Source organism: Fistularia commersonii, chromosome 23 (genome assembly GCF_037954325.1).
Source record: "Fistularia commersonii isolate RoL2024-O1a breed Wild chromosome 23, RoL_Fcom_v1.0, whole genome shotgun sequence".
NCBI lineage: Eukaryota > Metazoa > Chordata > Actinopteri > Syngnathiformes > Fistulariidae > Fistularia > Fistularia commersonii.
The window spans coordinates 12882761-12905281 of NC_141306.1; the positions used below are offsets into that span (position 1 = coordinate 12882761).

General features: G+C 47.7%; 1 protein-coding gene across 1 annotated transcript; it reads left to right on the plus strand.

Moving 5' to 3' along the window:
- The first annotated feature begins 13718 nt into the window (after nucleotides 1-13718).
- stbd1 (starch binding domain 1) lies at nucleotides 13719-21221 on the plus strand. The gene is made up of 3 exons (XM_086170733.1): nucleotides 13719-13999; nucleotides 14692-15044; nucleotides 15938-21221. The coding sequence occupies exons 1-3, from the start codon at nucleotides 13771-13773 to the stop codon at nucleotides 19490-19492; spliced, it is 4137 nt and encodes a 1378-aa protein (XP_086026859.1). The 5' UTR covers nucleotides 13719-13770; the 3' UTR covers nucleotides 19493-21221.
- The last annotated feature ends 1300 nt before the right edge of the window (nucleotides 21222-22521 follow it).

The following is a 22521-nucleotide window of genomic DNA, read 5'->3' on the forward strand; positions in this document are numbered from 1 at the left end:
ACCGACCACAAGAACTTGCAGTACCTGCGCCAAGCCAAGAGGTTAAACCCCCGCCAAGCTAGATGGGCCCTCTTCTTCACCCGATTTCAGTTCCACATCCGATATCGCCCTGGCACTCTCAATGGGCGAGCTGACGCTCTGTCACGGATTCACTCTCCAGAAAACGCCCCAGAAGAACCGGAGAAAATCCTGCGTGACTGTGTGCTTGTAAACCCCATCCGGTGGAGCCTGGATGAAGAAATCCGGGAAGCATCAGTGTCCGACCCCGCACCACCCAACACTCCGGCCAATCGTACCTACGTACCACAAACCATCCGGGAATCTCTCCTCACCTCTGCACCAGGTACCGGGCATCCAGGAATGATTGCGACTCAGAACATACTTCGAGACAAATATTGGTGGCCAGGAATGTCGAGAGACGTCCGAAGATATGTCAGCCGATGCCCGGACTGTGCCCGGGCGAAAACGCCTCGTCACCTACCAGCAGGGAAACTGGAACCCTTACCCATCCCAAATAGACCCTGGTCCCATCTCGGCATTGATTATGCCACAGACCTTCCCCCCTCCAAGGGATACACGAGCATCCTAGTGGTAGTGGATCGATTTTCTAAGGCATGCAAGTTGATCCCCATGAGGGGAGTCCCTACAGCATCAGAGACTGCAGAAGCCCTCTTCAACAAGGTCTTCCGGAACTTTGGACTGCCGGAGGACATCGTCTCTGATCGGGGACCCCAATTCATATCCAGGTTTTGGAGAGCCTTCCTTCGCCTGCTGGGGGTGACAGTGAGCTTGTCGTCTGGTTACCATCCCCAGACCAATGGACAAACAGAACGCAAGATCCAAGAGGTATGCCGCTACCTCCGAACGTACTGCCAGCAACACCCTGCAAATTGGAGTCAATTCCTTCCCTGGGCAGAATATGCTCAAAATTCCCTCCAGCAACCAACCACCGGGTTGACGCCATTCTAGTGCATGCTTGGCTACCAACCACCCATGTTTCCCTGGACAGGAGAATCCTCAGAAGTCCCAGCAGTCAATCAATGGTTCAGAGAGAGTGAGAGGGTGTGGGCCAGGGCCCACCGGGATTTGCAAGGGGCTCTACGCCGCCGCTGTGCAAATGCTCACCGAGCCCAGGCCCCTGCCTATGTTGTGGGACAAAGTGTGGCTCTCGACACGGGACCTTCGCATGAAACACCCCTGCAAAAAACTCAGGCCAAAGTATATCGGGCCCTTCAGGATCTCCCACCAGATCAATCCGGTTACTTTTCGCCTTCAACTCCCGCCTGAATATAAAATTCACCCGGTATTTCATGTATCTCTGAAGAGTCAGAGGAATAGCACGGTTTTAACAGACGCTGCAGGCCCTGGGGTTGCTGTGCCGCCTCCGCCACCTCCCCTCCTTGACGAGGGACCCATCTACGCAGTACACCAGATACTCCAATCTCGACGCCGCCGGGGTCAACTGGAGTACCTGGTCGACTGGGAGGGGTACGGGCCAGAGGAACGCTCCTGGGTCCACCGCAAGGACATCCTGGACCCAGGGCTGTGGGAGGAGTTCCATAGCACCCATCCAGATCAACCGGCTCCGCGTCCCCGTCGCCGTCCCCGTCGCCGTGCGCCCTCGTCCAAGGAGGAGGAGGCTGGAGGGGGGGGTACTGTCACGACTCATCGGATCCCCAGGCAGGTGGCACAGCAATCAAGGGAGTTATCCCCTGCACCTGGTGAACACGTCTCACCAGGAAACAATCCCACTAATTAGGCAAGAGTGTATATAAGGTGGACCCAAAGTTGCAGACATTGTCTGATCTCGTTGCTATGAGAAGTCTGCGTAGTCTTCTCCCTGATGTGTGTACGACCTCCCGGTCTATCCACTTATTAAACCACCTGCGATTCTACGAACCTGTGTCTGTCCTCTTGGGAACCAACCGTAACAAGGACATTAGGAAAATCTTGGAATTTAATAAACAACCATTTTACAAAACATTTCATGAAACAACTCATATTTCCTTTAACAAACGTGTAATTTATTTTTGTCATTCACATGAATGCATTTCAACTGATCCCACTGATTGTACAAAGGCATAAAACTTTAACAATGTAATTGGTATTGAAAATTATAGTCATGCATTTTAAGATTAAATGAGACTTATAAAGAAATGTATTTTTAAACCATTTACACATGTGCATATAAAATCTAAATTGAATCCCTGCCTACGCCTTACAAACAAAAGAGAGTGCTATTAAATGTATAAGGAAGAAAGTATTTACCTGTCCTCTAAATGTGTAAACTTCATCCATGAAACATGCATACACTAACAATACATACTGTAAATGTATGGAGTTACATGAACAGTAGAAATCCAACATCTTTATCTACTTTTCTCTATTTTGATAACAACATTTTGGCTAATGAGGCGAGTAGCGGGGAGGTAGAGAACAGGGTAGAAACAACGCCGTAACAAGCAGCGGATGGCGCATTGATAACGTCTGCTGATTGGTCCGTCTCAGTGATGCGGCTTGTCTTCTACTCTGATCAAACCTCCATGCACCTTATTTTATCTATCAATGTAATATTTCTAGCTGATCTTCAGGATCACTCTTATTCCTCGAATTAACCCAAATATTGAACCCTCGCTGGGTTTCTGCCACTGCTGCTTGAAGCGTGTTGGAAACCCTTCTGTCAGCTCCGGTGAACTTCAGACACGCAGTCACGCCACAAACATTTAGCAAAAACTCCTCTGTATCCTCTCCAAGCACATGGGGACTGAGCCAGAAAATCCACTTTTATTGTGTGCATGTTACTTCGGCGCAAGCGTGCACGTTACCTTGGCTTGCAGAGGATTCGGCGCTGTGGGAAAGTTCTGCTAGTTTTTTGCCTCTGATGTCACCGCAAGGAGGGCTAGCTTATCGCTAACGCAAGGCATGCATCACACACACACACACACACACACACACTGAGGGCCCTCCCCCTCCCCATGGCTTCCATCAGTAATTCCTGGGGGTAAATAGCCCACAGAAGTTTAAACTTAAGCCATCACTTAGTTTTCTTTCTCTTCTTTCCCCTAGGGAGGGGTTAAGGGAAGGGGTCAGGGCTCTACTTGATCGTGTGGACCCACAGGATGCCCTGTCCAGGGGCGTGAACCAGGACTTTGACTTTGACCACCCCCAACCTCTGAGCCAGAGCGAGCAGGCTGACCAGAGGCCTCGGAAAACCACGAAACAAGTGCGGAAAGCAGGAAGGGCTCCATGCTAGGCTAAGAGCCTGAGCCAGCTGACCACCGCTACCTAGCCCCCTGCTAGCCAACGTGTGGTGTCTGGACAACAAACTGGAGGAGCTGAAAACCAGGATAACAGAGTAACCAGAGTAACCAGGGTGAATGGTGTGTGTGTTCATTAACAACTCGTGATGTGGAGATATATAGTGTTAGCAAGCACTGTTAGCCAGGCATGGAGTTCTTGCTGCTGAAATACTGTCCCTATCATCTACCGAGAGAATTCCCTACTATGTTTTAGCTGTTGTTTGCAACTCCACAGCAGCTCTGGGCAAACTCCATGACATCATCAGTGGATTACAGACAGCGCATCCTGATGCCACTGTGATCGCCACTGGCATTTTTAATCAGTGCAGCTTATGGACCATACTCCCCCACGTACCACCAACATGTGAACATTTCCACCGAGGTTGGGCCAAAACTCCAGATCACGTCTATAGCAACTTCTGTGGGGAACTCAGGGCTGCAGCCCGTTCCAACTTTGTACTTTCGCACCACATCTCTCTGTTTCTTTTAACTAACACATTCACCAACTGGCACAGTAACCAGAGAAGTCAAAGTCTGGACTCCAGAAGAGCATCTTGCAGGACTATTTTGCTCCAACCAACCGGAGTGTGTTCAAGTCCCCAGTCACACGGGAGGACTCTTATGTCAGCATACATTGAGTACGCTAAGTATGTGACCGGGTACACCAGCACTTTTTTAAAGATATTGTGCCTAATGAGTCAGTGACTTCCCTGACCAGAGGCCCTGGCTGAACAGTCAGGTATGCCGCATGCATTCAGCTCCAGCAATGAGAAGGAGTACAAAAGCTGCAAGGTATGGACTGAGGAGAGCAATCAAGCAGAGAGAAGCTGGATGGCTTCTACTCCACTGCTGACCCTTGGTGGATGTGGCAAGGCCTACAGTGCATCATGGACTACAAGTCCATGACTACAACCCCCACCCGCTTCAGCAGCTCGGCAGACAGCCTGCCAGACGACCTCGACAACTTCTACAGCTGCTTTGAGACCCCCAACAACAGGACAGAGGTGAGTCACCAAAACAATGGGACCACCCCAACCCTTGTCTCATACGTCCTCTCTACCAGCATTAGCATCAGACCGGATACACAAAGCCTTGAGAGCCCTGAGAAGAATCAACCCCCGCAGGGCAGCAGGACCGGCAACACCCCTGGGCAACCCCTCAGAGTTTGTGCTTACAAGCTGGCTGATGTCATCACCTACATATTCAACCTCTCCCACAGCCAGAGCAAGAAGAGCCCAAAGACCAAGAAGAGCCCAAAGACCACTCATTGCGCTTGCTAAGAAGTGTTTTGAGTGTGGTGCTGGACCACATTCACAGCAAAGTTCCGGATGACCTGAACCGTTTGCAATTTGTATACTGGGCCAACAGGTCCACATCAGATGCCACAGAAGGTACTCTCCATTACTTTCTCCTCTTACTTTCTCCATTACTCCTACATCAGGATGCTCTTTGTGGACTACAGCGCCGGCTTCAACGAAGTCATACCCCACAAACTCACTCCAAAAAAAGTCCAACCTCGGCCTGTACCTCACCCCTCTGTGACTGGCTTATGGATCTCCTATCAGATCAGATATCAGTCTGTCAGGATAGGTAGTAGAACTTCAGCCAGCATCATCACAAACGCCGGCAATCCTCAGGGATGTGTCCTCAGCACCAGCCTCTACACCCCGTTCACCCAATACTGTGTGGCTGCCCATGAGGAACAACATGATCCTGAAGTTCGCAGACAACACCATGGTGATTGTGCATCACTGGTGGAACCATTCTGATGTCATAGTCTGAGGACAACAACCTCACCCTCATTACTGACAAGATGAGGGAGATGATAGTGGACATGGGGAAGGATCTAACCAGCCTGTGTTCGTCCAAGGTCTTGAGGTTGAGAGGGTGAGCAATTTAAAATACCTGCCTGTCCACATAAGTGATGACCTCTCTTGGTCCCACAACACCACTCAGACACTTAATAGGGCTCAACAGTGGTTATAGTGTCTGAGGAGGTCTGGCATGTCACCTAAGATCCTCAGCAACTTCCATAGCTGCAATACCGCGAGTATCTTAACCAGCTGCATCACGGTGTGGTACAGCAGCTAGTAAGATTGCAAAGGATCTGATGAAGACTCTGAAAGAGTCTGTCATGGGGAAGAAGGAGCCGAGCCAAAAGAAGGTGCTCTCGATCTAGCATTTGATCTGGGGACCCAAAGAACCAGGATATGATCCATAGAAGCAACATGAGGCGGCTTGTTCTTCTGGCCAAGATGCCTTCTGGACGCCTCTTTGTCGAAGATGCTCCAGGCAAACGTCATCAGCGAAGACCAAGGACGTGCTGGAGGGACTATGTCCAGGATAAGAAACAAAAAAAAGGATGGATAGATGGATAGAACACTCCCATAAAATCAAAAGTGCATCCCTCAAGATGGGAAAATTCCAGAAAAAGCAAATCTTCTCACAAATTGGAGTAGGGGGGTGACCCAGCGGGCCAAGGGTTGATCTGTGGTGACAAATGGCCCCTGGGTGGCAGTTTGCGGACGCTATTCAGCGATTTCCTGCTTCAACGCCATCGGTGTCATATGCTAACTGATTCATACTCACATTACACTGTCATTACAATGTAGTTATCTTTTTTTTTGTCTAATTGCACAATTCTCCTTTGCTGTCTCGCCAACTTCTCCTGGACAGACGGCGTCCTGCTGGTCTTGTGGCCCCGTGTTTGGTATCTATGTTTGAGCGGTAGCTATTTGGTTAACGGTCAAATTTGCAAACAATGGATAAAAATAGAGCGGTTTCGTTCGGAGGCCCGTTCCTCTTTTCCAGTCGCTGCAGATCAGATCATACCTCACCGGGCTCTCTGGTTTTCCATTCTGCCTCCCTGGCGAAAACTCAGCGTAAAGTCCATGACCTCGCCGTCTGCTTCTCTTTTTTTTTTTTTTTCCCCCCCTGTTCACTGTTTTTGTCGATTTTCTTTCCACATCTCCCGGCGAAGCTGTCGCAGACTCTGTTGTTCTCACGCTTCTCTCAAACCTGCCTTTCCTTCAAGAAGAGTTATTCTCCCTTTCATTTCTTCCCAGATCTCAAAATAATCCACCTCTTGCTCGCCATTTATCTTACCGTGTTTCTCCGAGTGCGACACATCGCTCCGAACAGCCTTCCTCCGGCGAGGCGATCGTATTTCTTCTCTCGTGTTTTTCTGTTTTCTCTCTCTCTCCCCCGCCTCCCCTCCTCACGCCGTGACCTCGGCGATCCATCTCATCTTTTATTTTTCCTCGATGTCTCACTGTTCCTGAAAACACACACGGCGTGCCGTAAAGGGAAGAATGCGCGCTTCCACGGCGTCGCCTCCGAAACCGCGGCTCTGCTACAAGAGAGCGCGTTCGGCACCTCCCGGCGAAGCCCTGGATCCCGTTGCCGCATTTCAGCGGATTCCAGATGAAGAAGAGGTCACGAGTCGGCTCTCGGCCCGTCGACGCATCGCATACGAAAAGTCGGCATGACACGCCCCAAGAGTCCATACGTCCGTCGGAGAACTTAACCATTCAAGGGCTCATTGATGCTCAATGTTAAAACCTTATATGGGCGTCATTGCCTGCATACCGTTTCCTGCATAATGTTCTCAAGGAGTTCACGGATGTGTAACCAAACTCAGCAAATGGAGCAGTTCCACTGGAAGTCATGAGGCGGCATTGTTGCGCGGTGCGCTGGAGTGTGATAAGCAAAAGCGACAGGGGAGATGAAAAGGACAACATGGTGTTGGTAGAAACAGAGAATTCCACATGCCGACTTTACATTACATTACATCTCATTTGGCAGACACTTTTATCCAAAGCGACTCACAATAGAGGACATAAGCACTGCAAATAAAAAATTTTTGGGCAAGATGGCGGGCAGGTTTGGCTGCCGCTTCCCGCTCTCCAACCAATCACAACCAAACCAAAGACAAAGGCTCACCTGGACAATCTCCAGCAAGCTACCAAACTAGCTTGCCAACCTGAGCAGGCTGGCTGGCTGGCTAGCCTCTCAAAACTCCAGATCCCGACGGTGACCTGAGCAGGTAGGCTGGCTGGCTAGCTAGCCGGCGAGCCTCTCGAAACTCTGGATCTCGACGGCGACCTGAGCTGGCTGGCTGGCTAGCTGGGCTCTCGAAACTTTGGATCCCGACGGTGACCTGAGCTGGCTGGCTAGCTGGCTAGCTAGCCGGCCAGCCTCCCGAAACTCCGGATCCCGATGGCGCCTAGCAAGACGGCATTTCCATCGGCCGAAATCTTCTTGCTCCTCCTGCTCCACCATCTCTCCCTCCACCAAAAATCCATCTCCGACATCCAGCTCCAACACTTGCCTCCTCACAGCAGCACGACACTCAGCTGCACACCGGCGAAGCTCCTCCAGCTTGTCCCTGGACTGGCGCTCGTCGCCACACTCTGCAATTATGGACTTCTTCCCAATAATTCTGTGTATGCTCTGTTCCTTCTGTTTTTTACTTGTGAAGCGTCTTTGAGTGTCATGAAAAGCGCTATAAAAATCACATGTATTATTATTATTATTATTAAATAACACTTGCAAATACAAGATGCACAGGAAATATACAGAACAGTAAGCTGGGGTTAGTTTTTTATTTATTTTTTTATTTTTTTTATTATTATTAGGACAAAGACGTACACACTGCATAGCATAACTTGGTGCCTAACCTGATCTGTGGCAGTTCAAGCATCAGCGCCGTGCATCTAACGGCCGCACAGAGGGCCGCCGTCGACTGCCTCTAAAAGGGAACACGGAACAAGGAACTTGGAAGCGTACCTTGACCTCTGCACTTCCCGTCGCGTGGATGCATTGCTTAACACCGTGGCAATTTAAAGCATACATGGGAATATGTTGGTAGAAATAGGCCTTAACTCGGCCGCCCAATTTGAAAGAAGTAAAAATAGCAATGCATATGTAGTACTTTGGAGGCTGAGCCGCAATGGAAGGTGCTAACTAGTGGAACAGGGGCAACTGGGGGTTCATCGTCTTGCCCCAGGACGCTTCCTGCAGACAGGAAGAGCTGGGAATCGAAACCACAGACCTTCTAGTTGGAGGGACAACTTTAGTTAAATTCTCCACTCATAGCTGAAGTGACAAAGTGCATGATCGTTTTCTCTTTTCAAAAATCTGGTCAAATCTCTGATAAATCTACAGGAAATTAGAGAAAAAGACCAAAGTATTCGAATAATGTAGCCCCAAGGAGGCATAAGCCAGAATTCTACTTGAGCCGGTCCCAAGCCTGAATAACCGCAGTGGGTCGTGTTAGGAAAACATCTCACAAGACTAGATATGCCAATCAAACCTACGACTTCCATTCCGGGTCAGTCGAGTCCCAGGTTAACATCGACCCCAAAGGGTAGCAGTGGAAATTGGGTTACTGTGGGCCAAAGAGAGAGGAGGAAGGTGTGCTAAGAAGCCGAGAGAGAAGAGGAAACGTAAGTAGGGACTTTGAATATTGGGACGATGACAGGAAAAGGTAGAGTCGGTTGACATGATGCAGAGAAGGATAGTGGACATACTGTGGAAGGGTGGAAAGGTAGCAAGGTTAGAAGTTTCGGAGCAGGTTTGAAGTTGTGCTATCGTGGTACTGACAGGAAGAGAAATGGAGTACGAGTTATCTTGAAGGAAGAGTTTGTTAGGAATGTTCTAGAGGTGAAAAGAAGGTCAGACTGGTTAGCTTCAGACTGATGAGTCTGGAAGTTGAAGCTGAGATGTTAAATGAAGTTACTGGCTATACTCCACATAAAGATGGAAAGGATGTACAACAGGTCCGGATGATTGAGTATAGAGAGGGAAATGTACTGACAGATGCTTGAAGAGTGATGGGAAGATGGAAAGAGTATTTTGAAGAGCTAATGAACGTGGAAAATGAAAGAAAGGCAAGAGTAGAAGAGGTGGACCACGACGTAGCACAGTTTAGTAAAGCTGAAGTGAGGAAGGCATTGAAGAGGATGAAGAGTGGAAAGGCAGTTGGTCCTGATGATACACCTATGGTGGTGTAGAAGCGTCCAGGGGAGGCAGCGGTAGAGTTTCTGGCTAGATTATTCAACAGAACCTTAGAAAGTGAGAAGATGCAGCAACTACAGAGGGGTGAAGCTAATGAGCTACACAATGAAATTATGGGAAAGAGTAACGGAAACTAAACTGAGAGCAGAAGTCAGCATGCAAGGTAGAAGAGATGTGAGAGGAAAGGGTTAGATGGAGGCATGTGATTGGCTGAGGGTTAGATGGAGGCAGGTGATTGGCTGAGGGTTAGATGGAGGCAGGTGATTGGCTGAGGTCTGTGGAGTGAAAAAAAGGAAATATTCTGTTTCTTCCCAATTAGTTTTCATGGCTTGGACATGAAATGGAAAATTAAATTTATGTGCAAACGTTAAACACAAATCACACACGCTAAACATCTGTGTGTGTTTGTGTGTCTGCACATGTGTGTGTGTGAGGGTTGCTTGTTGCCTTTCCTGAATGTATCTTTGATGGCGCTCTTTTACGTGTATTTATTGCATATGTGTTGACCTCATACCCCGAAATCCTGACAACGTGTGTGTGTGTGTGTGTGTGCACGCAAGTGTTCGTAGGGCACAGACTACGATTGTTCTCTCTGGGTGTTAGCTTTCGCAGCAGGAAGTGCACGTTGGGGTCAGAGGGGGTGGGATCTAGGCACACTCAGTCTGCCCACATCTGTTCAAATACCAGAGACCCTCGCAGTCACACAGGAAACGTGTGTGTGTGTGTGTGTGTGTGTGTGTGAGTGGACTACAGAAGCAGGTCTTTGTGAGCACAATTAATAAGAATATTTGACCTTTTGCTGCTCCTAGGAGTTTCCCACAATGAGAGCCAGTGGAGGTTTGTCATATATCTGCAGAAATGTCCCCTGAAAGGGCAGCGGTGCTGCGTAAACATCGATTACGTCCGTTCTTTTCATGTCAGGAGCAAACAATGCGTTAGTTATGCAAGCCCGATAAGGCCAAACTAATTAATACCCCCATCATGTCTTTCATTGTTTGGAACTGGAAAATGGGACTATTATGCTAAAGGAACACAAGAGGATGAAGTTACCTTCAGAGCCCTGTGCTGTGTGAAATTAGCTTCTCGGCAACAGCGAGGAGCTCCGCTGGAGTGAACTCCGGGATGTTTCGAACCGCATCGCTAACGTGAACTTGTTTAAGTTAATTTTTGAAGGAAAACAAAAAGACAAAATCTACAGGAAGAAGAAGTCCAAGCAGCTTCACGCTAATGTGACAAAAATGGTGGCCGAGACAGAGATTTTTTTTATCATACCTAAAAGTTACCTGCAGTGATAACTTCATTCCCGAAGGCACTTTGCTGCAAAATAGTGCTCTGAGATTGGTTGATCAACAAAAAAAAAAAAAAAATAGAACAAAAGGGAAATGTATTGATCCATTCCTGACCTGCCGAAATTAAACCCTAAATAGGATTTCTTAAAAGGCACAAAGACGATTTCAATCAAAAACAAAGACAGATATATATTTGCTAGCGGTTAGCAGCCTGCTAGCAGTTTGTTTTTTCATCCACCACCATTGTGTTGGTGCGCTAAGGCATGCTTTGTTCAAGCATGTTGTTCTTAAACCCATTTGCTCAGGAAGAAGTCTGTTTGTAAATCAAGGGACAAGATTCATTCGTTCATTCGTCGGATTATTCATTCTAGGAAAGAGACAAACCAAAAACGAAGGCTCTGTCTTTGTCTTCAACGCTGCTTATCTATACCACCCATCACTCAGGGTCGCAGCAGGCTGGAGCTTATCTTGGCTGTGATTGGTCGAGAATTAAGATAAGATAAGATAAGATAAGATAAGATAAGATAAGATAAGATAAGAACAACTTTATTAATCCCGAAGGAAATTATTGTGCCAGAGTTACAGAAAATATAACAGTAATAAATAATAAAAAGAAAAAGGCAGAATTAGAAATGAAAATAAACTATAAACTATAAAGTGTCTCAGTGAAACTATAAAGTGTCTTAGTAAACAAGTGATAAAACTATAAGTGACTATAAGTGACTTAGTAACAAGAGGTCCACCCTTGAAGTCCACCCTTGACTGACCAATCACAGGGACGCACATAGAGAAGAACAACCATTCACCATCTCATTCACATGTCTGGATGATGTCGGGTCTCCAATCAACCTCCAGCATTTGTTTGGACTGTGGGAGGAACCTGAGAAATCCAGAGGAACATCACGCAGACATGGGGAGAACATGGAGACTCCACACAGAAAGGTCCAACCAGGGAGTTCCTTGTTGTGAGGCGACAGCTAACCACTCCGCCACTGTGACGCCCTACACACACACACACACACACACACACACACACATGCATTTTGGTAGAGGCAAGAGAAGTGGACTTGTTCTTCTGGTTGTATCAGATAAAACTCCACAGAACTGAGTCATGTTTTTTTTTTTTGTTTTGTTTTGTTTTTTTTTGTCCCGGCCATAAAACCCGTCTCCGTTCCAACACGCCCTGCCGGTGAAGTCAGAGGGATGAATGGAGGGTTCAGGAAGGGCGGAGGAGGAGAAGGGATCGCGATAAAGGGAACGAAGTGAGGACTTGAGATGGAGGAGAGGGTGAGGAGGAATAACAGAGCGTGTCGACGCTCCCTGGAGACGCCGGCGTCAAAAATGAGATCCGCACTCCTCGGAGGAAGAGCCCAGATGTTGAGCTCGAAGGGATAACAAGAGGGAGGAGAAGGAGAACATCATCATAGGATGGAAGGAGGAGGAGGAAGGAGAAAGGAGAGGGAAACACCTGCTGATGTTTCAGGGTGATTTGAGAAAAAAACCAAAAGGGGGAAAAAAAAAAAAAAAAAAAAAAAAGTAAATAAAAATAAATAAATAAATAAATAAAATAAAATAAAATAAAATAAAATAAATAAAACTGTGCAATACCTCATTTCACTGTGCAATATTCAGAACTGTGCAATATTTCATTTCATAACAGCTACACGACAATTTTTCCTTTTATCATACTATTGTGCACTTCTTACCTCACTTGTTACTAAGACACTTATAGTTTTATCACTTGTTTACTAAGACACTTTATAGTTTCACTGAGACACTTTATAGTTTATAGTTTATTTTTATTTCTAATTCTGCCTTTTTCTTTTTATTATTTATTACTGTTATATTTTCTGTAACTCTGGCACAACAATTTCCTTCGGGATTAATAAAGTTGGTCTTCTCTTATCTTATCTTATCTTATCTTATAAACAGAAAGAGAAGTCAGACCAATGCAGGGGAGTCCCAGAATCTACACAAGCATAAACACACACACACACACACACATGTGGTCTATTCTGGGTCGGGCCGCCCTGAAATGTGGACATTTCTGATAAACAACTGGAGGAAACAGAGTGGCGTTTGGGTGAGATCACCTTCTGCGTGACCTTCTGATTTTAACCCATATTGTTTTTGGTCTCAGAGCGGAGCTGTGGAACGTCCATGCTCCTCAAACACCTTCACTTTTTTACCTCCTGACGTCTCCACACCACACCTCACCTCGCTGGATGTTCAGGAGGAGACTCATATTGAGGGAAGCTGAGGGAAGGTTTCTCATGGCTTTGTCTACTTGATGTTTGCGAGGAAGGACTTCTCAGAGGAGGATCTGGAAGGAGTGGTGGTAGAAGGGTGACATCTTCTGGAGCTCAGTGGCTTCTACAACCCCCTTGTCCCACCCATCTCCAGTTACAGGGCTGGATGACAAAGTGGTCTTCAGAAGGACCATGAGGAGCAACCAGGAACCCCTCCAGATCTCCAAAGATCTTCTCCAGGTTGTGTCTAAGGACTCGTGTTGTCTTCAGGTTCTCCGACTTCCCAACACCGTAAACTGAGTAGCTGTGTTCGTCAAGCTCTGTGATTGACAGGCAGTATTATCCTAGATGTTTTGCTCACGTTGCCATGGTGACGATGTGTGCGAATCTCGGGTTCTAATTGGCTGCTCGTTTTGCTGGTCAAAGCGATCATCTGTGATGACCATGGCTCTCCAGAGGATGGTGCTATTACTGAGAAGTGTACACACACACACACACACACACTCACGAACGCGCACACACACGCACACACACACGGACTGATATGCCATATCGGAGTATCACAGAGCAATCGATCGGATCCCAGATTTTTACTGGAATACATTGATCGAAGACTCGGGTGACGCGAGGGATGATATTATAGTGTGTGTGTGTGTGTGTGCGTGTGTGTTCACGTGTAATAAAAACACAAGAAGAAGAAATAAAACAAACACCGGATTCGTTGAACTCCAAACCCCGTAAACGCCCCCCTCCTCTTTTATGAATGAAAATTATCCACGTGACGCGGGGCAGCCAATCACCGTCGAGCCTACTCCCCGCAGCCTGCCAGCTCTGCAGCAACAAGAGGTCAGTGCGAGGAGGCGGCGGCCGCAGCCTCCCGTGCACGCACATCCGTGCACACGCAGCCCCACCGCGATGTCACCGCAGAGCGCGGACGCACGCATGGATCTGGCCTCGCTGCTGTGCGCGGTGGCCCGCCACGGCCCGGCCGCGGCCGCGGCGGCGCTCCTGGCGGCGCTTCTCGCGGCTCTGCTCGTCTACCGGGCGGCGAGGCGGAGCCGCAGGACGGACATCGACGCCGGCGGAACCCCGGCGGTGCAGCCGCGTCCGGAGCCGAGCCCGCACCGCCGCTCTCCGTCAACAGGTAACGGCGGGGAAACACGCACCTCAGCACCGCAGCAAGTGCGGTATTTTGGGATGTCAGTTGAAGTGTTGTTAGATACCCGACAGGAGCGGAGTGAAGCTCAGGATCACTCAAAAAAATGCAGAACCACTGAGGAACATCCAGAGGCCCCTGCTGAGGGAACATCTGATGGTGCCTCAGAACGCAGCTACGGAACAATGTGGTTCTGATTCTTCACTTTCTGATCCTCGCCTGATGGCGCTGACACTCTGAGACCTTCTGAGGAGACACCTCTTTTGTTTTGCGGCTCCTCGGTGCCCGTTGCGCTGATATAGCGTCGGCATCGTCCCATAATAGTTGTGCCGGGCCGCTCAGTTTGGGGACCTCTCTCTCAAAAAGAGCCCCAAGAAAGGCCACATCGCTGATCAGAAGGATAATCAGCAGGAGAAGGAAAGAGTGGACTTTGGCTCCTCAGGATTCAGGACTTTAGGATTTTGATTGAGTGAATTAACTTTCAACAAAGACGGGCTGAAGGTCAGAGTGCAGCCTTGATGGGAAAGGACGGAGCAGGACTTGTATCTTCCCCCGCCTGGAGGACAAGTTCTTCTGTAGTACTGAACCCATCATGAGCGTCTATTTGTCCGAGTACCCATAATCTGAGCCTGTCAACTAAATGAAGCTAAACTGATTTTATATTTTGCGCCTCCTGCCAGGTTTCAGCAATGGAGACCCCTCGGGTGTGAAGAGGGAGGATGGTCCACGCACACATGGGGGAGCCAGAATGAGACAGCGTTCTGCCCGGGAAGAGGTTCCCTCTCCCAGGTCCCACCTGCAGGCAGCAGGAACCAAGGGAGGTCCTCCAGGACACCCAGAAGAAGGAGTACGTGAGCCGGACAGTGTGAAGGAGGAGGCCAATCTGAAGGTGCAAAGAGACGCAGACCCTGTGCCTGGAACGAAGGTTGAGGAGGTGGTTGAGGGCCACCTGGGGGTGGAGGAGATTGAAAATGAAGAGAAGGGCTTGAAGGAGGTTGTTACCGTGGATGGGTACCATGACAGAGCAGAGATGGTAAGTTTTCCTTAAGAGTGAGGAGATGTAGGTCACCTTTGGACAGTTAGAGGAACATTTTAAGGGTCATACCAGGATGCAGAAGAGAAATGGTGGTCTTTCTTTGGGGTCCGGTGCATTTTTAGCATCCCAAAAAAAAAAGTAAAAAAAATCGGGAATGCAGCTTTATGGAGACGTTCCAGAAATTTCTGTTAGATGTTGTCATAGAAGCAGAGCAAGGATGGCCTGTCTCTCAAGTACGACTGCAGATACGTTAGCATAGCTTAGCATTGATAACATGGGCTGTGAGATCAGTTCTGTCTATTGTTATAGTCAAAATAATAAAAAAACAAAACAAAAACCTAACTGAGCTCATGCTAATAGTACCCCATGCTAATAGTAGCTTAAGCAGGACTTTTCGTTAACTTCATACTTAGCAGACAATCCGGTCATGTCTCAGCACAACAAAACCTTTCCAAACTCCATTTCCATTGGTTCATTTTGGCAGAGCCCTTGCAAATTTGTCCACTTTTCCCAGAGGGAGTGGCAAGTCACTGCGGCACTGCGGAGCTTTGGCGCACCGATAACTGCTCGTTCAGGTTCTTAAGACCTTTGCACACTTGATAGCCTTAACTTTGACACTTTATGTTTCACTTGAAACTCTGGCACAACAATTTCCTTCGGGATAAATAAAGTTGTTCTTATCTTATCTTAAGCCAACGTTTGCAAACTGCAGGCTGATTCTCCAACTCCCTGCGTATAGAACACTTGTGTTGCTGTGTATATGAAAACATGAATGCTAAGATTTGATATATACATTTCTGTGCTTCATGCTAGCACTTGCTAATATGCACAGGTTCTGTCTGATGGACAAAATGTAGTGCTTAATGTACCGATTTTATTCCCATGTCTAGGAGTTTGAGGCAGAAAACCAGGAGGACATGTTCCTGACCCGAGACTTCGGTGTGTCCGTCAACGAGGCAAATCTGGGAGAGGAAAACCTCCAGTTTGCCTTCGGCAAAGCAACGAGCTTCGAGCGAACCCCGGATATGACAGAGGACTTAAGTTTGAAAGAGGCTGACTTTTCAATGGAAGATGAACCCGTCTCCCTGACCTCTGACCCCAAAGACCAGACGCCCAAGGAAGAAAATCACCTGCGCGCCGGAGACGATCATCGGAAATTTTCCAGCGACAGCCAGGATACATTAACAGCTCCAGGACAGGAGTCTTTGCGCTCCCAGCTAGATCTTCAACACAGCAACATCCAGGCCAAAACAGCTGAAGACGAACCACACCATGCATCTCCACAGCAGGACCACCAGGGCCTTGAGGCGGACATGGTGGCGTCGCCCAATCAGAGGCGTGAGGGTGATGAAAATGGTCATCTATCAGATTCAAACAAAGAGACTGCATCCTCGCAGCTGGATGAAGAACTCCAGATGGAACAAGGAGAACACAAAATTTTAACACACATCCAGGAGGTCCATGACGCAGATGATGGTCCATCAGGTATCGGCACTGATGCAACAGGTCAGATATTTGATGTCGAAGACTCTCTAGAAACGTCATTAGAGAGTCAACAAGCAGAAGGCAATGGAAAACCATCTCAGAGCATCGATGAAAACTCTGATTTTGCAAATCTTGGGCTACAAGGGGGATCAGATGAAACAGCAACTCAAGCTGCAGGCGATGAAGGTGTCACAACAGCAGCAATGTCCACTAACGCAGTGAAGGACATGAAGTCGGCACCTTCTCAGGAGAGCCGGCTTGATGTCGATGTGGAAGAAGACCGAGGCCTCTTGAACGATACCGATGACGATTCGAACGCTCCTTCAACCCCGTCACCTGAGCAAGACCCGCAGAGCAAAGATGCAGACGAGGGAGCATCATGCGATGTTCTTGACCTTCTCGCCGGGGCTGAGCAAGTGAATTGTGACGACGCGGAAGAACATCTTACCCCAGCAGATTTTTCTGAAGTATCACAGGATGAGGAAAAAGCTGGCCTGAGTGCAGCTGAAGATTCCGACTCTGCAAACCCCGATCCTCGGATGAAATCGGACGAAACCGAGACTCTCTTCGAAGGGAGTGAAGCTGACGCGACAACGCTAGGTGATCACTGGGAAGTGGTGACAGACCGGGAGGTTTCAGCCCTCAGGGAAGATCAGTATGAAGATGATGTTGAAGGTGATGTGGCCGGTGAAGCCATGGATGTAGAAGTAGTCAAAGACCTCTTGAAGGGTGAAGCTGATGGTTCCATTGCTCAGCCTTCAGAATTACATAAACAAACTGAGGACCACAATGCTACGTGCAGTGAGGAGGTTGTTCAGCTTTCACCTGGGGGTGAGAAAGGGAAAAGTCACCAAATTGATGCTGTAAGCGAAGAGCAAGAAGTTGACATGGAGTCCATCAGCCTTACTCCGCCCAATACAAGTGAGCTTACAAATAAGGGTACTCAACACGATGCTCCTTCAGGTACCACAACAGTTCAAATTCCCGACATCGCTGACTTTCCCGACCTGTCTCCGGCATGTTTTCAACACAAACGGGAAAATAGGAAAGACTCTCCGAGTGTCGATCGGGTCATTGGTACTGTAGAATTTGAGTCTAAAACAAAATCAGATGGAACGGGAACTAAGTCTGAAAGTAAGGAAGATGGTACACTAACCTCAGAGGACCAATGCGATGTTGTGAAAGAGATGGTGTCCTCCTCCTCCTCTCTGAAGGACAGTCGGTCTGATGTTGACAGCGACGCAGCTGGTGAAGCTGTGGATCCAGAATCAGATAAACCCAACTCCAACAGTTTAGCCATCGATTGTGTCCATCAGTCTTCAGAATTGGACCCCGGCCTGGAGATTTTCCAAGTGGAAGAGCCCTCTCTAACATGCCATCAAGAGGGTGGCATCTTGGAGAAAGACACAGATTTTGCTGATCTTTGGATGAAACCACATGAAATATTTGCTTGGTCCAAAAGTAGCCAGGCGGATGATGCTAACGACGATACGATGCACACAATTTTAGATGTGCCGCATTACGGGAAAGATGGCCAACGTATCCAAAGACGAGACGATGAAGCTTTTCACGATACGTGTCCTGATTTAGTCACAAATGTTTCTTCAGCGACAGAAGAAATATGCCGTACATTCACCTCATCGTGTGATCGGGACCTCGAAGAGGAGAACCAAACAGAGGTCCCCTCTGCACCCGGCATCATCGCTGAGATCGTAACATTTGACGATGACGCATTTCACGGCGACATAGTTGGTTCCTTCCAAGGCTGTAAGAGTGACCGAACAGAAGGTGAAGAAGATGTTCACCGGGTAGATTCTGCCCAGATCACGCCCGAGGACGTCGACCCTACCTTGTGCCAAATTAGCTTACCGTCTTTCGAGAAGAGCCGTCTGGGCGAACGCGACATTTCATGTCCCAGCGTCGGTGCGGAGAGCGGGATTTCGAGCATGGCTGTCAGCCCTGACTCACAAGATGCTTGCTGTGACTTTGACATGAACTTTGAGATCCTGAGGTTACACCCGGAGGAGGATCAGATGGAGGTTCAGAGCAGGTTCTTCGCGGACAACACAGAGCTAACCGTCACCAAGGGAGATCGCGCGAGTATGGAATTTGGGCCTCGCTCGCTCCGGCAATCTCACAGCGATACTAGTCATGGCTCATTTGCAGCAAATGAAGACATATTTGGCTGTGAGATCGAGGAGAGATACCACAGAGAAATGGGCAAAGCTGAAGGCCAGATGACCACCGGGATTAGCGGTTTGAAGGAGCTGAAAGTACAGGAATCGATGCAATCCGCGGATGTTATTAAGGAGAAGAAGGAAGCAAAGAACGTTAAAAAGAAAGAAGCGACAGACTCGGAGCAGGAAAAAGACGAGGAGTACGAGAAGACCGAAATAAGTATCATGGAGGCGACGATGGACAATAACGAGTGGATCACGGATGGAAGCTACCAACTCCCCTGGATGAACCCGTCATCCTTATCTTTTGCTCCGGAAACAACCAAAGAGCTTCCAGCTGAAGAAAACCAGCGCGGCGCCTCCTGTGGAGCCTCCGTCCGACCAGATGACCCACAATTACCGGAAGCCAAAGAAAGTAGCGCTTTGTCGCCCCGGGACGAGAACACGGAAAGTAACAAAAGGGCGGTGGCGGTTCAGCCCGTGTCACAGAACGTCAACGTGACCTTCTGTGTCCACTATCTCACCCGTTCCCCCGACCAGACGGTTGCGGTTACCGGTGACCAAGAGGAGCTGGGAAACTGGAAGGCGTTCATCCCTTTGCGAAGATCCAAGGATGGACACTGGGCCGCCGTGGTCAGCCTCCCCGCTGAGAGCCACGTGGAATGGAAGTTTGTGGTGGTGGACGAGGGCCAGGTGTGCCGCTGGGAGGAGTGCGGCAACCGCTTCCTGCACACGGGCTACGGCGACGACCTGCTGGTGCACAAATGGTGGGGCTTCATCTGAACGGGAGTGTCGACGTCTTGGGAGGGAAGGTCACGTAGAGGGAAACATAAGCTTTTTAATCTGTTACGCGTTTTCAGATTCTCTCCATTCCGGAGAATCTTCAGTCTTTTAGTGTTGAAGGATCAAAATTCCACTTTCAAGCCAGTATTTTCTATGACAACATCATTTCCCCCCCCCCCGGTCCTTTTGGCTCTTTCTTTGAAATGATCTCATAATATCATGGCTTCCCCTCTCGGGAACGAAATAATCCCTCTGTTTGTTTGGCCCTGATGAGCGCGGAGTGACCTCCTGTTCGTGCTCCAACCGAGGATAAATCAGCAAAAAAAAAAAAAAAAAAAATTGAACAATGCTGATAAAGATTCTTTTAACAGCCTATATTGGACCTCAATCGTCTCTGCTCTCCTATTTGTGGCACCGGCGATCAGCCGCCCCCAAACACAACTTCCGAACCCTCCCCTGCAATATACACTGCTCAAAAAAATAAAGGGAACACTTAAAAAACACATCCTAGATCTAAATGAATGAAATATTCTTACGAAATACTTTGCTCTTTACACCGTTGAATGTGCTGACAACAAAATCACACAAAAATGATCAATGGAAATCAATTGTATCAACCCATGGAGGTCTGGATTAGGAATCACACGCAAAATTAAAGTGTAAAAACAAACTCCGGGCTGATCCAACTTTGATGTAATGTCCTTAAAACAAGTCAAAATGAATCTGTGTTGCTTCCTGAGTGGACACTATATGACACTACATTGTGTTGTTCAAGTGTTCCCTTTATTTTTTTGAGCAGTACACTTATGCAACATGCGCCTCTTTGGACACGCATGGGTTTGATGCCGGTGTGTGTCTGATGTCCTGGTTTGGCGTGGAAACGTCCCAATGGTGTTAGAGTTGAAAGAAAATGCACATTATTCACTTTGTACCATAGCAATAATCCCAGCAATAACGGAGTGTGTGTGTGTGTGTGTGTGTGGCGTGAGGGCGGGTTCAGGAGCAAGACTCCGCCGTTTGCTTCTCGTGGGGCTTCGCATGCTCAGCGCCCCTCTGCTGTTCCATGAACGTGCCTTCAAAAACAGTGAAGTCGTAGTCAACCCCTCCTCGCAGTTTCGCCGTGACCCGTCCCCAAAAGCGAGTTTCCCCTTCCCCCACCTTTGGTATCCGCTTCTCAGAATCAGCCGTTTTATTGTTTGAATGTTGAGTTTAAATGTTGTCCTGGACTATAATCTCCATCCAGATTATGCAATACTGTGTTGATGGTACTACTTTTGGATGTACAGGTTATATATATCAATTTGCTCACCGGTTGGATGATTAAAGGATGTGTGAAGATGCTCCTGAGCATCTGTGTGTGTTGTTTCTCTTTAAAAACCATCAGTTTAATGTTGTGTTTGCATGAAGAAACATCTCAGTGATTGGCTGGTTAAATATCTGACTATGTAGATATTCAATTAATCCGACTAGTGCCACAAAAATGTAGATTTCAAGTCTTGCTCAGTGAGATCCTTTCTCTGGCAGGGTTCCCTCAAACATGGTCCAATCACACGTCCCGGTGGCGGTGAATCATTCACCGCCGTAAACACGTTTGTTTTCAGGTCAGGAGAAGACTTTGAACGGCAGATCTTAAAATGTTCGCAGCTTGAACTTGTGTGTTGCCCTCCTGGCTCCTCAACTTTAAGCCCTGATGCACAAATATATTAACTTTTTTGCTACTGCAAGATCACTGCTAGGTGATGGATTCATTTACTCAGAAAGAGTATTGCACCGTGGGAAGGAACGTCTTCTTGATGTGTTTTATCATCTAACCCCAAAAGATCCTTGAGGAACTTCTGATGATGCGGTAGTTTCTTGCTGATGCAATTAGCCGTTGCCGGGTTTCACATCTTTTTCGCTGAGCTCCCGGTCAGATGTCCGGTTAGCTGCTGCCAAGGGTACAAGTCCTGTTCTGTTTGCAGACAGAGTATGATGGGGGGATGTTTGCGCAGTCTGTGATTTCACACTGACCAGAGAAGCGAGCCAGTTGAAGCAACTAAGCCCCCCACTTCCCGAGGGTATCAAACCCTGAACCTTTGGCAAGACTGCCTCTGTTTACTAAACACAGCCTTGGGGGCTGAAGATACAGCCGACTGCAGGACCTTCAACCCGCCAAGGGTCACCTGACGTCGATCTCAGCCGATCCAGGAGTCGATGACCTGACCGGGTAAGTTGAGCAAGTCAGTTATAAACCTCCAACTTTAATTCTTTATTCTATTTTTTTTCTAATTTTTCATTTTTATTTTAAGGCCAAATGTTTAGATTGATACCACCAAGGAGCTCCACTGAACGCCACAGGAGGTCTTTCCTACCTGAGGCTATGAGACTTAAAACACTTGATAGCCTTAACCTTGAAAAATGTATATTTTATTGTATTTCTTATTCTCCCTCCTTCCTACTACACTGCTCAAAAAAATAAAGGGAACACTTAAAAAAACACATCCCAGATCTAAATGAATGAAATAATCTTATGAAATACTTTGCTCTTTACACAGTTGAATGTGCTGACAACAAAATCACACCAAAATGATCAATGGAAATCAATCGTATCAACCCATGGAGGTCTGGATTAGGAATCACACTCAAAATTAAAGTGTAAAAACAAACTCCGGGCCGATCCAACTTTGATGTAATGTCCTTAAAACAAGTCAAAATGAATCTGTGTTGCTTCCTGAGTGGACACTATGATTTCACACAAGTGTGATTGACTTGGAGTTACATTGTGTTTGTTCAAGTGTTCCCTTTATTTTTTTGAGCAGTATATTATCTATTACTGTTATGTTTTTGGTTGAAACTCTGGCGCAACAATTTCCTTCGGGATAAATAAAGTTCGTCTCATCTCTCACGTTGAGCTCCACAGTTAGCATCATGCTCAGGTTAGCGGTTAGCATTTGGAATTAACGTCACAATTCAGGTTTGTTTCCTGATTTGACTGATGGCACAAGGGTGATCCTGCAGGGGTTCGGACCCAGTCTATGGCAGGATGAGTG